We start from the raw sequence: 17,821 nt of genomic DNA, 5'->3' as shown, positions 1-17,821 counted from the left end.
CCTCCTGGATCAGGATTTAATTACAGAGGGGCTAGGGGAACCCACATTTGTCAACGACATGGACATTGGGCACCATTGTCGTGCAGAGCCGTCAAGAGTCAATGTGTAATTCGAACCCTGCTAAGGAACATGTTCCTAGACTGGAGCAGGGAGGCCTCAGCTGCAGAAGGAGGTTAGTAACACCCATTTCCCTAGTCTGTGCAGCGTTGGGGGTCACACCGCTGCCTAGTGCTCCCTATTACTTGCTTTGTTCTTGGGCTTAATTGTAATTTGAAGCAGACCCCTCTTTGTATTCTTAAGCTGAGAGTTAAAACAAAGCGTTTTTGCACAATTTGCGACAAACACGTTTGTGATTGTGGAGTTACTCTGACATACAGTAGATAAACGGGTGTGTGAAGTGCAGTTTGGATAGACTGATAGATAGATTGCCCTGGGCTAGCCTATATTATCTGGTGGCTGTCTTGCTCTCAGAAGCATCTAACTTCCCCTTAGTGGGTGTGGATGTAGATGACGATGGGTAAAATTTGCCTCGCCTTCTGGGCATCCCAGTGGCAGAGGAGTCCTCGGTCTGAGGCGGTCTGGGTTTTAGCGGAAGTGCAGTCTGCGCCCGCACAGATATGAGCTGCCTACGGACCTCTGTGACTGCAGCCCCCCGTCGTGGGCGCTGAGGGGAGGGGCTGTCGGTCCGGGAGGTGGAGTAGCTGCGGGGGGAGGTGCTGAGGCTACGGGGGGAGGGGAATGCAGAGTGAGGGGCTCGGAAGATGACCCCACGCAGGGGGGTTCGGGAGGTGGAGAATAGGGAGGAGTCAGCCCCGGGTCCATGTCGGGATTGCAGAGTCTGGGATCTCTGGTGCAGTGGAACATTCATGCTTGGGGTCCTGGGTTTGTGAGATTGATGCCTGAAAGACAGAGACACAACACAGAAATAGTCAAAGCTCTAGAATGATGCTTTGAATCCTCAATTCTGTTCTAGAATGATGCTTTGAGTTTATAACATGGAGTCTTTCAAATAATATGAATATTATTATCCATTCAGAATATTATTCAAAGGACAGGGTGAACAACACAGCCTTGGCTTGAGCCCCTATAGATTGAGAATTGATAAGAGCATGTGTTTCCTGTCAGATATGTTATAACTGAACCCACCTAGTATATACAGTTGAAAGTTGTGGCTTGTGGACACTAGAATTGGTGCCAGTTTGGGAGATGGCATCAGATGCTGTAACAGAGGGACCCTGCAGCTTAACAGGTGTGACGGGACGGGGTATCCTGCTTCTTTGACGCCCCCCACGCCTCTCCCTTTCCCAGCCAACACCCCTCTCCTTCCTGGGCAGAGAGTCGTCCTCATCATGGGTGTCTTCCTCCGACTGAGTCTCTGCTGCTGCTTTACAGCCATCATCCGCAGACGAAGCTGAGGAAACAGAAGCCAGTCTTAGCATACGACCTTGTGTCCTTTCCATGACCAGCCGGGCTAGGTGAGGTTGCTTGGCCTTCTGACGAGTCTTGAGTGACTGGGACGCCGCCGACTGGTCCTGGTCTGAGCCAGTGTCCTCCTCAGACCGGGAGAGAACCGGGATTCGGCTCAGTTTCCGAGGCCTGGTTTGTTTGCTAGTCTCTGCCACTTCTTTGCTCTCCACCTGGTGCACTGCCAATGTTTCTGGATCACCAGAGTCCTTAGGATCTTCTTGTGGAGAAGCCTCAATGTTTTGTTTGAGCTGGACCTGGTTCTCCATCTCTGCCAATGTCACGTCTTGGGCAGGTGCCTTCTCAGGGGAAACAGCAATAGGGGTATCCTCTTGTTCAGAGTATAACTTGGTTTCTGTGGAAACGACCAGGACATCCTGGGCTTCAGGTTCTTCGGAGGGACAGAGAATGGGAGAGGAGAGGTTTGACTGTATCTCTGGCGGAGCCTCCGCCCCAAGTTCCGTCTCTTCTTCCTTCTCTTTTTCTGGAGAGATTAACTCGTCAACCTCTTTGTTTGCAACATCTTCTTCCTCCTCCTCCTTAGCCATGTCGCCATCTGGGGAACCTGGGGTTTCTCTCTCTGGAACTTCCCCCTTGGACCTACCATCTCTCTTCTCCTCATCCTCATCTTTCTCATCCTCCTCGTCGCTCTCTGGAATGTTCTCCTCAAGCCTGCTCTCTTCGTCCCCTTCCTCGACTTTCTCATAGACGTCACCTTCTGATCCACTCTCCCTCCTGTGTACGTTGTATGTCTTTGGGACCTCACTTTCAGACTCCCTCTCCGTCCCCTTCTCAACATCGTTTTCTGAAAGGTCCCCATCGGATCTGCTCTCCCTACCTTTCTCTTTCTCTCCATCGGAGACATCCTCCTCTTTATCTCCCTCCAAGCAGTACTCTTGTTCAGCTGTGGGCTCCTCAACCAGCCCGGGGAGCAGCAGCCTGGGTTGCAGGGCCCCCGAGGAGCTCATCACATTATGGTGGGTGGTCTCGGCAATGTGGAGAAATGTACGCTCCACTTTGGTGAAAGGAGGGGAGGTGCTAGTGGGAGCAACCACATTGGACGCCATATTGACCAGGATGGCAGTGACGGCTGTCAAAGACGATTTGGGCTCGGACTTCAGCTGGGAGGACAGAGTACCTGGCTCAGACACGTCCAGCAGGCTTCCCAGAGCTCCCAGGGCTCTCTCGCACTGGGGTGTGACGGCAGCCAGGGTCCCCTGGTGGCTCCCGGTATTGTCCGGGGGCAGATCGCCCACCACGGCAAGGGACTTCCTCATGTCTCCAGGGGAGAAGAGCACCAGGGTCTTGGAGCCTTCCTCCAGCTCCAGGTCCGGATCACCCCCCAACCCCACTCCCGTAGAGACCCGGTGAGGGTAGTCCAGAGGAGGCTCGTCTGCAAGGAGAGTAGAGGGCGCTCCATCATCACCCTCCTGGCTGTGCTCGCTGCTTTTGGGGCTCCCGACACCGCTGGACCCAACCCCGGCCCCATTCATATCCCCATCACGATCCTGCTCAACAAGGGATACGGAACCAACCTCAAAAGAGGTTTGGAGAGGCGGAAGGGTGGCGGTGAGCATGGCAGAGAGGAAGTCCACCCGATGTATGCGATGCTGGGCCAGCATGGTAAGGTCAGGTCTCTCTCTCTGGTCCTCCACACTGCCAACCTGGTATGTGTTGATCTGCTCCTGGGCCTATAACATATGACAAAGAGAGAGGCTGGCTGTAGTACATGAGTATTAAAGAAAAGGAAACACTTTCCCTGAAGCCTAGGACATAATACATACAGTATATAATAATGAAATATCAGATGTATTATCTAACAATGTGTTACTGAAATGAAACAGAACAAACATATTTGAAGAACACCGTCACAAAGACTTTAGTACATGTCAATAAACGCAGACACCTGTAAACAGTTGCAGAGCAGAACCAGTGTATGACCTTAAAAATATGAATCTATTAAAAAAATTCAGATACGTTTAAAATTACTATCATTGCATCAAAACAGCTCAAGCAAAGACAACATTTCCGCAAAGTACTTCCCCAAATCCTTTAATCATATTTTGGTTGTATACAAGCGTCTGAGGATTGTCTAGTATAGTTTACATCCACGGATAGAAAAGGCACAGAAAGTCCATGCTGTCTGTATGTACATGTTATGTTCTCTGTTTTCTTTTAAATTGCTCAAACCAGGTTTGATTTCAAGTGTGGCCAAGGTGTAGCCATGATTAAAAACAGTGTGTTATCAAATGTATGTACAGGTGTGAAGCAGATATACAAGATCACATGACATGCTGACATCAGTGTTGCAATGTTGTTGATCCAGCAATGTACTAATATACATGTTTTTAAACATTTATTGAAAAAAATTGCTTGATATACATGCTTTTAAATACATTATGGAATACATGACTCTACAGGGTTATTGCGATAGAAAAACAAATGCTTATAATATATTCACAAAAGGCGATAGGGACTGTCCCGTCCTCCTTTACTGAGAAAGAAACTCACAGATCACGATGTTTCTCAAATAATGGTTGACATCTTTTACATTCACTCAAAAGTGTTAGAAAATAATGATTGGTACTGTATTATCTTACACATTCCCATGCCAACCCATCCCACACGTACATTATCTGCAATGAACTGGAGGAGATAATAAGCACAGGTTTGCAAGTACTGCGAATCATTATACATCCTAGGAAGAATTTGCGTCAGGAAGGACTTTCATAGAAGAGTCCCCAATGAAACGGAGTCAAAAATATTGTTTCCAAGTGTTTGATATTTGGTACCATTCCATTGATTCCATTCCAGTCATTACAATGAGCCCGTCCTCCTGTAGCTCCTCCCACCAGCCTCCTCTGACGTACACACAAGACTGGGGCAACATAATACAGGCTAAAGCAGCATCATTACAGTATATGATTGCATGTAATTTTACATGAAAATGCTTCGGCAGGAAAACTCCCAATACGCATTTCAACGTTAACAGCCAAACAAAATGTTTGACATGCATGTTTTTAACACATGGTTACTAAGCCTACTAAGGTAATCCCTGATCCGTGAGTATCCTTTTTTGGTTTGGAAATAAACCAAAGTGCAGAAGATAAACTCTAGACCAACGTACACAAGGACATATCACATACAAATCAGACTTGACAAAATATAGTTCAAGCAAAGTGGCAACCATTATTGTTTATTGTGAGAACTGAACTGAGATCAGGGCCCCTATTCACAAAGCGTCTCAGATAAGGAGTGCTGATCTAGGATACATTTTCCATTTTAAATCCTAACTAATAAGATTACATGGACAGGGGGTACCTGACCTTAGATCAGCACTTGTATTCTGAGATGCTGGATACATACAGCCTCAGAACTGAGCTTAACCAGAGGTTGAGAAATACATTCAGTGTTTCATTATTAGATCTCTGAAAAAGTGAAATTGATGGAAGACCAAAAAGGCAAGTGTATTATAAGATATTTTTTGCTCATTATACAATCTATATATGGTCTCAATTCAATTAAACCTGCATTGTGGTGTTTACGCAGCATAGCTCTTCCTTTCCCACGGTCAAATGAAATGACAGAGCGGTGTTGGGTACTGTTAAATCCAATTAGGAATTAGAATACAAATGGATCATAATGAGAGGGAGGGAATATGTTGTGTACCTCCAATCAAGTTTACTTGCAAAGTTTCATCGACATAGGTGTCATTTTGGCTTAGATTTGATGGAAGGAAGACTTGAATTTAACATTGAGCATCAATCAATGTTTATTGGATCTCTATAGTTAAATCCTACTACTACTGGCCTAAAGCATGTGGATGATACTCTCGCCTCTGGAACCATATACAGTGCATTCATGGAAATATTCAGACCCCTTCACTTTTTCCATAATGTGTTACATTACAGCCTTATTCTAAAATTGATTAAAAAATAAAACCCTCATCAATATACACACAATACCCCCATAATGACAAAGCAAAAACAGGTTTTGAGATTTGTTTGCAAATGTAAAAAAAATAAAAAATAAACGTTTTTTACATAAGTATTCAGACCCTTTGCTATGAGAGTCGAAATTGAGCTCAGGTGCATCCTGTTTCCATTGATAATCCTTGAGATGTTTTTACAACTTGATTGGAGTCCACCTGTGGTAAATTCAATTCATTGGACATGATTTGGAAAGGCACACACCTGTCTATATAAGGTCCCACAGTTGACGGTGCATGTCAAAGCAAAAACCAAGCCATGAGGTTGAAGGAATTGTCCATAGAGCTCCGAGACAGGATTGTGTCGAGGCACAGATCTGGGGAAGGGTACCAAAAAATGTCTGCAGCATTGAAGGTCCGCAAGAACACAGTGACCTCCATCGTTCTTCAATGAAAGAAGTTTGGAACCACCAAGAGACTCTTCCTAGAGCTGGCCGCACGGCCAAACTGAGAAATCAGGGGAGAAGGTTCTTAGTCAGGGAGGTGACCAAGAACCCGATGGTCACTCTGACAGAGCTCCAGAGTTTCTCTGTGTAGATGGAAGAACCTTCCAGAAGGACAACCATCTCTGCAGCACTCTACCAACCAGGCCTTTATTTCTAGAGTGGCCAGACAGAAGCCACTCCTCAGTAAAAGGCACATGACAGCCCGCTTGGAGTTTGCCAAAAGGCTCCTAAAGGACTCTTAGACCATGAGAAACAAGATTCTCTGGTCTGATGAAACCAAGATTGAACTCTTTGGCCTGAATGCCATGTGCCACTTCTGGAGGAAACCTGGCACCATCGCTACGGTGAAGCATGATGGTGACAGCATCATGCTGTCAGCGGCAGGGACTGGGAGACTAGTCAGGATCGAAGGAAAGATGAACAGAGCAAACTAAAGAGAGAACCTTGATGAAAACCTGCTACAGAGCGCTCCTGGCCTCAAACTGGGGCAAAGGTTCACCTTCCAACAGGACAATGACCCTAATCACACAGCCAAGACAATGCAGGAGTGGCTTCGGGACAAGTCTCTGAATGTCCTTGAGTGGCCCAACCAGAGCCCGGACTTGAACCCGATCAAACCAACAAAACCTGCTGAGCCGCGATGCTCCCCATCTAACCTGACAGAGCTTGATAGGATCCGCAGAGAAGAATGGGAGAAACTCCTCCAATACAGGTGTGCCAAGCTTGTAGCTTGATACCCAAGAGGCTGTAATTGCTGCCAAAGGTGCTTCAACAAAGTACTGTGTAAAGGGTCTGAATACTTATGTAAATGTGATATTCTCTGTTTTTTTATTTTTTATACATTTGCAAAAAATTCTAAAAAACAGTTTTTGCTTTGTCATTATGTGGTATTGTGTGTCGACTAATGAGGGAAAAAAACGATTTAATACATTTTAGAATAAGGCTGTAATGTAACAGAATGTGGAAAAAGTCAAGGGGTCTGAATACTTTCCGAATGCACTGAAGGCCTTCATCCCCCTGCAGAATGGATCCCAGTTTGATCCTCGCATGAGCTATTTCTGCTCCCTCTACTCTGTCTCCCTTCTTCTGCTCCTATCCTGTCATGAAACAATTATTACTAAAGGAGTTCGGAAATTCCGTTCTACTTTGTAAAAAAGTCAAATCTACTAAAATTACCAGGTAGACTCGTCTCACAAGTAGATACGTTTGTAAACAAACATTGCATAAACATTGCTAGGACAGGTTCAATTGAATTTCATCCGTAATCCCCTCCTTTTAAACAATTACATAAGTGAGCAACAAATATTGACAATATGGACATTTCACACAATCTATAGTTGTGACTGGTGCAGCAAAATGAAGGCATGTTCTTGAAGCAACAAGATCTGTGTCTTCTATCCAGAGTCCAAACAGCAGTATCAAAGGCAAGATAAATTAAATGATTGACAATAATAAACATTATAAACTATAAAATTATGAAAAATGAATAATTATTGCTGGTAACACTGGTAAAACTGTCAAAACTGACATGAAAAAACCAGATGCAATTGTTTGTGTGCATATGAATAATACAATATTATAGACATGTTATAGGCATTCTACATACATGTTATAAACATTTATATGCGGTAAGACAAAGCAGCATTCCACTAAAATGGTGGAATCTATTACCTATCAATCTATTGCTTATCAATCTATTGCCTATCAATCTATTGCCTATACTGACCCATAATTGACCCTCAGACAGTAAACAATCATATAGAATTCATCTCTGTTCATCTCACCATCCTGGCACATTGACTATGATAAAGCAGCATCCGGAATAGCCATTCAACATTTTGCTATGCTTTGCTATTTTAAATAACAAAACCTTAAACTTGATCAAACAAGAACAATACATGAGGATGAAGAGGGTAGTAGTGTTTGTGGGGATGATGATAATAATGAGTAGGAGGGGAATAATACTTATCCCCCCTACACACACACACACACACACACACACACACACACACACACAAAAGCCAGTCCTAAAGCACATTAAGCATGTGCAGATGAAAGCCTGGGCAGAGCAGAAATGAGCAGAAAACAATTTTTCCTAAAAGTCTACCTCTAACAAAGCTACAGTACTCAGCACTTGAATAAAAACAGCATCTTTCAAAAAACAAATGTCAGTGTACAGTAAAGTGGTATGTACAGTAAAGTGTTGTGTACAGTAAAGTGGTGTGTACAGTAAAGTGTTGTGTACAGTAAAGTGGTGTGTACAGTAAAGTGGTGTGTACAGTAAAGTGGAATGTACAGTAAAGTGGTGTGTACAGTAAAGTGGAATGTACATTAAAGTGGTGTGTACAGTAAAGTGGAATGTACAGTAAAGTGGAGTGTACCGTGTCTGTGGTGTACAAGTTTTTGAAACATGTGGATCGTTCTCTCTCTCTCCTCTCTCTCTTTTCTCACAATACCTATCTCTCCCTCTGTCTCTCTTTTAAAGCTGGGTGATATAGACAAAAATCCATATCGCGATAAATTGCCTAAATTGATGCAAAAACGATAAAAAGAACGATAAGTTTATAACATGAAATTGCACCACAGTTGTTTTATTCTCCTTTAAACTACTACTACTACTAACTTGGTTGTAGCCATCAATTGTGCCATTAACAATCACATGGAGTGATTTCAGTGCCAACAGAAATTGTATTTGAATTCCATAATTTTTTATTTGTATTAGGATATTGCATTTGAATTGAATATTTTTGAATTTGTAATGCACAAATTGAATCATTTAATTAATAAATTGAACTTGTATTTCATGATTTGAAACTGAATTGAATGAATATTTAAAATTCATTTTCAATTTAATTGAATATTCAAATTCAATATTTAGATATTCCGATATTCCATTCATTGTCTGTGTATGACGTTTACAAACTATTATTTCAAGTTGATCAAAGTTTCATATATTCAACTTCTCAGATGCGTTCAGATTCAGTTTTCAAATTCAGTTCTCTGAATTCAGGTTCAAAACCAGAGACAACATCCTGGTACTTTGCCAGCCAGGACAGGTAGAGGACAACAGACAGAATCAAACTCTCTCTGTGGTAGAAACTTCTGGCGGTTTCTGAAGCCAATGTTGCATGTTACATTAATTTTCTAACTAAGAATTTGGCTCTGTTGGCACTAAAATCGCTCCATACAATCACCCATATTAGCAAACTTATTTCATTTCAAACTTCACATTTCTCTAGTATAGGCTACTTATCGTAATGAACAATATCAGCAAAATGCCTGCGATTAGTGATCGTTATGGTCTGTGTTGATAATCTTCGGTTTATCTTCCCAGCTCTATTCTCTCCCTCCACATCCACAATATCCACTGAGCTGTATGCCTCGTGGAGTGGCCATTTTAGAAGCCTGGGGTTCGTATCCAGTGACCTTGCCTGCATTTCCTCCAGAAGGACGAAACCCGATCATATTATTCCTGATCTACAGGCCCACAGGCTTATCTGGAGCACAGTGTACAGGCCGGGCAGGGCCGGCCCCAGTTTATTGCACAATAAATAAAAAAGTAATTTTTGTTGTAATATTCCCTTTTGTTAAACCCTCCAGTCCACTTAGATATAGCCAGGATTGTGTTTATTTCTGTGACGAGGTGGAGGAGGGAGCAGAATGTATTGTTGTTGTTGTGGTTCGGGAAAAAGCGCTGCATGTGGTTACACAAAATGGTAGCTACAACCCTTACTGGGGTTTTTATCCGATCACGTCTTATTCATTAGTTTGGCCAGCATCTGTTGTATCTGGAGTCGGGACAGGTTGAGGACAGAGTGTCTGGGTCGCGACACCCCGGGGCTGCCGGGTACCAGGGGTATGTGGCGGCGCGAGGGGAGACGGGCGGGGCTGCTCTCGGCTGAGCGGCTTCTCTGGATCAACGCCCCAGCTTCCGAATTACCATGGGGATACTGCTCCGTCTCCAGGGTAGAGGACGAGAACACGTACGACGCCAATCTCCTCAATTGGTTGGGCCTCGGGAAAGAGTGGTGGGGGTGGGGCCTGTCCTCCTCCAACTGAAAAAGACCAATAAGAGTGGAGGAGAAAGGCATCAGGCGGGGGGGTGGCCAAGAAGACTCCGTCTCTTCTCTATCTCTGCTGGCAGGGGAATGTCTGGGTCTCTGTGTGTCTGTGTGCATGTTGTAGTGAGCACACCACACACACACGCACATACAGCAGAAATATAAGGGGAGGGATCTCTTTTTTCAATCTCTTTTTTTTAGGGAGGGATAAACGAGACCGAAGCACAATGGTTTGGGTTGGGTTTTATTTTGAATGGATAAAAAGAGATGTTCGAGCATTTCAGTGTTTGCCGACTGTCACTGGATATGGATATGCAGGCACAGGGCCAGAGTTGTTCTGGCAAGATATTTAATGGGGTTTCCGAGGGGCTGAGATTGACTTGGCGCTGAGAGAGAGGAGAGAGAGGAGAAACATATCCCTACTTGTTTTGTGAAACAGTTTTTGTGTACTGTCTGGAGCAGTGTACTGTCTTAACGCATAACATATCTTCTATCAGAACATGTATTCACACAACAGCATAATATTGCATCATCAGCACAAAATGGTGGAATTGGCTGCTATCTTGAACAGGTCTTTCTTGCAAAATAACTCTTTGTATCAATGAGACAATCATGGTTAAATCAATAAAAAACGCAAACTACAAGGAACTTTCGCTCCACCCATTTCAGTAGCTGCCAAAATTAATGCTATTAAAACTATGGCCAGAATTTAACCATTGAAGATAACTGTTCCTCCACACTGCTGTGCTTCATGAAGTGTGTTTCACTTGCACAGCTGTGTATCCCGAATGGAGGGAATTCATTCTTCATAGGAGATAGGAATCTGCAGTCCTCTTGCACACACTGGATGACTTATTAAATACAATACTACCGGTATAAATAAAACATTAACCATTGACTTTATGACAGCTTGGTAATTATAGGCTTTAGTCAGTGGATAGATGAAGCAAAAATACAGTAAGCTATGTAATGCACTGTTATTGGTCAAATTAACACTGGGTGTACATAAATTGACCTTCAAAAAGTAACTGCCAATGGCTGAGAAGATTAAGAATAAGTATATGATTCATTCAAATTGTGTCCAGTTACATTGTCGACACAGGAAATAACAGGAAATGGCCCACGGCCCAAGATAACATAGACATACTGTATACCCGCAGAAAGACAAACACAGATGCAGACGAAGACAGACAGGTGGCCAAGTACATTTAAATTTAATTAGAATTTCAATTCAGTTCAAATGGACCCCAACCCATACAAACACACTCACACACCAAGACACACACCAATTCTCCACCCCGCAGTCCCTTGATCTTACCTGTCCTTGAGCTCCAAAGTGCTCCGACTGCGGCCGTGGTCTTTGTCCACGGCTATGAGGCAGAGTGTGATAACCCGAGTGTCCAGGACTAGCCCCATTAGACCCCTCCCCTTCCGGAAGTGCCACTATGCCTCCTGCTCGCATCTTAGGCCTCACCACCACCTCTCCACCTACAGCTCCCCGTAACCTCCTCCGTTCCTCCAGTTCATCCAGGGGCTTCAGCTCCTCGGGCTCCTCATCGGTGGTGGGCCCCGAGGTGGTGGGCTCGGCACCCGGGCCCAGGAGACCCAGGAAGTCCTGGAGCTCAGTCTCCTTGTCAATGATCACCCACTCCTTGCTGTCAAAGTCTTCCTCCTCGGCGAGTGGTACAGACCGGATGAAGGCGTTACTGTGGGCCTCGGGGTCAGCCGCGGAGGCAACGGAGACCTCCTGGCCTGGTCTCCCACCGCCACCCTGCCGGTCCCCACCTCCTCCCTCCAGGGAGTGCATCTGGGCCGGCTGGGAGGAGTGCACGTAGCGGGACGGGGATCCCAGGATGTCCATACGAGACCTGGTGGGGAGACAAAAAAAATCACTGTCCAAAACCTTGGTAATTTGACTGTGTGTATGTATGTGTGTTGTGTTTTAATGCGTTTTCAGTGTGTGTGTGTGTGTGTGTGTGTGTGTGTGTGTGTGTGTGTGTGTGTGTGTGTGTGTGTGTGTGTGTGTGTGTGTGTGTGTGTGAGTGAGTGAGTGAGTGAGTGAGTGAGTGAGTGAGTGAGTGAGTGAGTGAGTGAGTGAGTGAGTGAGTGAGTGAGTGAATGTGTGGGGGAGATCTTCCTGGGTTATACTCAACCTTGTCTCAGGGTAGTAAGTTTGTGTCTGTTCACATCCCTTAACACTAGAACCGCCTTTAAATTTTAATTTAATTTTGTAAATAAATAAAAGAATCAACCAAAAAATAAACTATGTCCTGCTCCTTCCCTGACTTTTCCTAAATGTTTGTATTTTACACTGCTAATTTGTCAGACTTTTAAAATCACAAACAGAAATGTATTTGGAGCCTTTTTACCAGTTTTTTTCACACCTATTCCTAACTCTATCAGCCAAGATAATGTGCTGTAGGACGCTGGTACCCAGCCAGGGGCTAATGCTTCTCTATCTCCTCACTGAATGAATGACAAATGGATGAATGGGCGATACTTGTGCACATTACTTCATAATTGAATTTAAATTAGGCCTAATTGAATGATAAGGAGGGTGAAGAGGTTGATTTAATTTAAAACAACAATAGTGTAATGATGAGTTTGTGTTATGCCTATTTATCAGCAGCAAATAATTTGACCGAATGCCTTGGGTGTTGATACCATTCTCTTTCACGTTTTACTTTGTAAAAAGAAGCTGTTACATGACTGTTTAATTTACTGTAACTCTCTTACAAATCAAATGTATTGTAAGGGAAACGAAAACATGATATGTGTTGCAGTAGGCTTTTAGAATAATGCAAAACATATCTTTGACTCTATCGAACTTGATGAGGGGGAAACAAATGATGCAAGTCAGCCTGCCAAGCCAGCCCATGAAAACTACACGTAAACTATACCCAAACTATACCAAAACTAATTTCACACATAAGAGTTAGCCTATAGACAAGATTACATTTTCAATAATCTGATGAGTGACAATATTAGGCCTATCAGTTGTTAAATTGTACATGAAGAGATGGGCGCATCTTGTAATTAACAAATGCAGGGACAGGAGCATCGCTTTCAGTCACATGCAGGTAAAACATTGTGATTTCTATATAGTATTAGAACATATTCTGCAGTTTCTATGACACTTACCTTTGTCAAATAACTCTCATAATTCAAGAGGTACAGCTCAATTTCCAAATGTCTCTTTTTCCAAGAATATCTGTGCTGTCCATGCATTCAGCACATGACCGCTCGCGCGGCAGCATTGATCTGGCTACTAAGCAAAAACTAGTAACGTAATATACTTCAAATTAAAATAAGCTATTTATTTATACAAGTCATTCTTTACAATTGTTCATGCACTGGTGCTTTTGTTTAGGAATACAGCAAATCATTTCACCTGGCTGGTTGTGTTATTATTGTTTTATTGTAAGCGAAACGAAAAGCCTATGTTTCTTCTCGGACTTAGTAGAAGTAGAACTTAACATATCCTTGACTCTATCTATTTTTTTAATTCATGCAATTAATCCTTTCTAATAGTTTCTGCACTATTTATCAAGTGTTGCTTATGTTTGCGCACCTTGTGAGGTGATATGGCTCTGATGCTAAAGGAGACGCCCGGCCACGTTTTCTAGCGGGTATTGTAGGCTGAAAGGCCAGGCTGTTCTAGTGTTAAGCTTTCCTTAAACCATAGCCCTAACCTTAACCACTCGGAATTAATGCCTATACTGTTAACCTTTGAGTTGTTTCTGTTTTAACCCTGTAACCACGCTGAATTAACCCTGTAACCACGCAGAATGAATGCGTAAAAATAGACTTTCATCCATAATACGTCAAATTTCGGATGAGAAACTATGAGATCTTGTTGACACAGACACACACAGAGTTCTTCTACACAGCCATTTATGCAGTCAACATTCTCATCTCCTTTAAACACACACACACGCGCGCGCGCGCGCGCACGCACACACACACACACACAGTGCCACCAATTAGGCTCTTCAAACCACCACCTCCAGCTCTGACTCAAGCGGGGGGTCAGAGGTGGACAGTAGGTTCCATCTGATCATGCTAGTTTCAAAGCCGTGTTTAACTGAAATATTTGTGAATACTCCTACGTCCATATACTCTTATGTTGTTCAGCCCTCTCATGATTTTAATCAACAGATGACTGTGAGGTGTCAATTGTCTGGTGAAGAGGAGGATAATTGGCGCTCATGTTAATAATTTGACCGCACGCTTTGCGGGTTAATACCATTCTCTTTTACATTTTAATTTGTAAAAGGAAGCTGTTACAGGACTGTTTTATTTACTATAACTCTATTACTAATCAAATGTATTGTAAGGGAAACGAAAACATGCTGTGTGTTGCAGTGGGACATTAGAATAATGCAAAACATATCCTTGACTGCATCCAACTTGATGAGCGGGAACCACCGATGCAAGTCAGCCTGCACATCAAAACTACATCTAAACTATACCAAAACTATACCGAAACTAATTTCACACATAATAAGACTTAGCCTATAGACAAGATTATATTGACAATAATCTAATTAGTGACAATATTAGGCCTATCAGTTGTTAAATTGTACATGAAGAGATGGGTGCATCTTGTAATTTACAGATGCATGTAAAGGAGCATCACTTTATCAAATCCTCCTTCAGAGTCACATGCAGGTAAAACATTGTGATTTCTATATACACTGCTCAAAAAAATAAAGGGAACACTTAAACAACACAATGTAACTCCAAGTCAATCACACTTCTGTGAAATCAAACTGTCCACTTAGGAAGCAACACTGATTGACAATAAATTTCACATGCTGTTGTGCAAATGGAATAGACAAAAGGTGGAAATTATAGGCAATTAGCAAGACACCCCCAATAAAGGAGTGGTTCTGCAGGTGGTGACCACAGACCACTTCTCAGTTCCTATGCTTTCACTCTAGTGGTAGCATGAGACGGAGTCTACAACCCACACAAGTGGCTCAGGTAGTGCAGCTCATCCAGGATGGCACATCAATGCGAGCTGTGGCAAGAAGGTTTGCTGTGTCTGTCAGCGTAGTGTCCAGAGCATGGAGGCGCTACCAGGAGACAGGCCAGTACATCAGGAGACGTGGAGGAGGCCGTAGGAGGGCAACAACCCAGCAGCAGGACCGCTACCTCCGCCTTTGTGCAAGGAGGAGCACTGCCAGAGCCCTGCAAAATGACCTCCAGCAGGCCACAAATAAATAATAACGACTGTGTGAACACACTCTCTGCAGCCAATGTGAGTAAGACCTTTAAACAGGTCAACATTCACAAGGCCACAGGGCCAGACGGATTACCAGGACCTGTACTGCGAGCATGCGCTGACCAACTGGCAAGTGTCTTCACTGACATTTTCAACCTCTCCCTGTCTGAGTCTGTAATACCAACATGTTTCAAGCAGACCACCATAGTCCCTGTGCCCAAGAACACTAAGGCAGCCTGCCTAAATGACTACCGACCTGCAGCACTCACGTCTGTAGCCATGAAATGCTTTGAAAGGCTGGTCATGGCTCACATCAACACCATTATCCCAGAAATCCTAGACCCACTTCAATATGCATACCACACCAACATATCCACAGATGATGCTATCTCTATTGCACTCCACACTGCCCTTTCCCACCTGGACAAAAGCAACACCTATGTGAGAATGCTATTCATTGACTACAGCTCAGCGTTCAACACCATAGTGCCCTCAAAGCTCATCACTAAGCTAAGGACCCTGGGACTAAACAGAGATGCTAGTTCTTGGTCCCAAGAAACAAAGAGATCTTCTGTTGAATCTGACAATTAATCTTGATGGTTGTACAGTCGTCTCAAATACAACTGTAAAGGACCTCGGCGTTTCTCTGAACCCTGATATCTCTTTTGACGAACATATCAAAATTGTTTCAAGGACAGCTTTTTTCCATCTACGTTAACAAAAACTTTCTGTCCGAAAATTATGCAGAAAAATTAATCCATGCTTTTGTCACTTCTAGATTAGACTACAGCAATGCTCTGCTCTCCGGCTACCCGGATAAAGCACTAAATAAACTTCAGTTTGTGCTAAACACGGCTGCTAGAATCTTGACTAGAGGCAAAAAAATGTATCATAATACTTCAGTGCTAGCCTCTCTACACTGGCTTCCAGTTAAGGCTAGGGCTGATTTCAATGTTTTACTGCTAACCTACAAAGCATTACATGGGCTTGCTCCTATCTATCTATCCGATTTGGTCCTGCTGTACATACCTACACGTACGCTACGGTCACAAGACGCAGGCCTCCTTATTGTCCCTAGAATTTCAAAGCAACAGCTGGAGGCAGGGCTTTCTCCTATAGAGCTAACTTTTTATGGAATGGTCTGCCTATCCATGTGAGAGACGCAGACTCGGTCTCGACCTTTAAGTCTTTATGGAAGAATCATCTCTTCAGTAGGTCCTATGACTGAGTGTAGTCTGGCTCAGGGGTGTGAAGGTGAACGGAAAGGCACTGGAGTGACGAACCACCTTTGCTGTCTCTGCCTGGCTGGTTCCCCTCTCTCCACTGGGATTCTCTGCCTCTAACCCTATTATGGGGGGGGCTGAGTCACTGGCTTACTGGTGAGCTTCATTGCCGTACCGAGGAGGGGCGCGTCACTTGAGTGGGTTGAGTTTCTGACGTGATCTTCCTGTCTGGGTTGGCGCCCTTCGGGTTCGTGCCGTGGCGGAGATCTTCGTGGGCTACTCGGCCTTGTCTCAGGGTAGTAAGTTGGTGGTTGAAAATATCCCTGTAGTGGTGTGGGGGCTATGCTTTGGCAAAGTGGGTAGGGGTATATCCTGCCTGGTTGGCCCTGTCCGGGGGTATAGTAGGACGGGGCCACAATATCTCCAGACCCCTCCTTTCTCAGCCTCCAGAAATTATGCGTCGGGGGGCTAGGGTCAGTCTGTTATATCTGGAGTATTTCTCCTGTCTTATCCGGTCTTATCCGGTATCCTGTGTGAATTTAAGTATGCTCCCTCTGATTCTCTCTCTCGCTTTCTCTCTTTCTCTTCTCTCGGAGGACCTGAGCCCTAGGACCATGCCTCAGGACTACCTGGCCTGATGACTCCTTGCTGTCCCCAGTCCACCTGGTCGTGCTGCTGCTTCAGTTTCAACTGTTCTGCCTGCGGCTATGGAACCCTGACCTATTCCCCGGACGTGCTACTTTGTTCCGGACCTGCTGTTTTCAACTCTCTCTACCGCACCTGCTGTCTCTAACTCTGAATGATCGGCTATGAAAAGCCAACTGACATTTACTCCTGAGGTGCTGACCGGTTGCACCCTCTACAACCACTGTGATTATTATTATTTGACTCTGCTGGTCATCTATGAACATTTGAACATCTTGGCCATGTACTGTTATAATCTCCACCCGGCACAGCCAGAAGAGGACTGGCCACCCCTCATAGCCTGGTTCCTCTCTAGGTTTATTCCTAGGTTCCTGCCTTTCTAGGGAGTTTTTCCTAGCCACCGTGCTTCTACATCTGCATTGCTTGCTCTTTGAGGTTTTAGCCTGAGTTTCTATATAGCACTTTGTGACATCGGCTGATGTAAAAAGGGCTTTAAAAATACATTGATTGATTGATTGATTGACTCCTGACTGCACGGCCAGGCATGACTCCAACACCATCATTAAGTTTGCTGATGACACAACAGGGTTAGGCCTGATCACCGACACATGGGCGGCAGGTAGCCTAGTGGTTAGAGCGTTGGACTAGTAACCGAAAGGTTGCAAGATCGAATCCCGAGCTGACAAGGTAAAAATCTGTCATTCTGCCCCTGAACAAGGCAGATAACCCATTGTTCCTAGGCTGTCATTGAAAATAAGAATTTGTTC

The 17,821-nt window shown here is 44.1% G+C and overlaps 1 protein-coding gene across 1 annotated transcript in view; it reads right to left on the bottom strand.

Annotated features, from left to right (window-relative positions):
• Nucleotides 1-445: 445 nt before the first annotated feature.
• Nucleotides 446-17,821, bottom strand: part of LOC120045922 (tau-tubulin kinase 1-like) — a 29,169-nt gene continuing 11,793 nt past the window's right edge. The window contains exons 12-15 of the mRNA XM_038990848.1: nt 11,278-11,827; nt 9,750-9,953; nt 1,147-3,155; nt 446-899 (exon numbers count right to left, since the gene is read on the bottom strand). Of these exons, the coding sequence (XP_038846776.1) occupies nt 446-899; nt 1,147-3,155; nt 9,750-9,953; nt 11,278-11,827 (3,217 nt within the window). The remainder of the gene's footprint in view (nt 900-1,146; nt 3,156-9,749; nt 9,954-11,277; nt 11,828-17,821) is intronic.

This window comes from Salvelinus namaycush, chromosome 4, assembly GCF_016432855.1.
Source record: "Salvelinus namaycush isolate Seneca chromosome 4, SaNama_1.0, whole genome shotgun sequence".
NCBI classification, from domain to species: Eukaryota; Metazoa; Chordata; class Actinopteri; order Salmoniformes; family Salmonidae; genus Salvelinus; species Salvelinus namaycush.
Note: the sequence above shows the minus strand (reverse complement) of the source record. Positions and strands in the feature narration are given on the sequence as shown.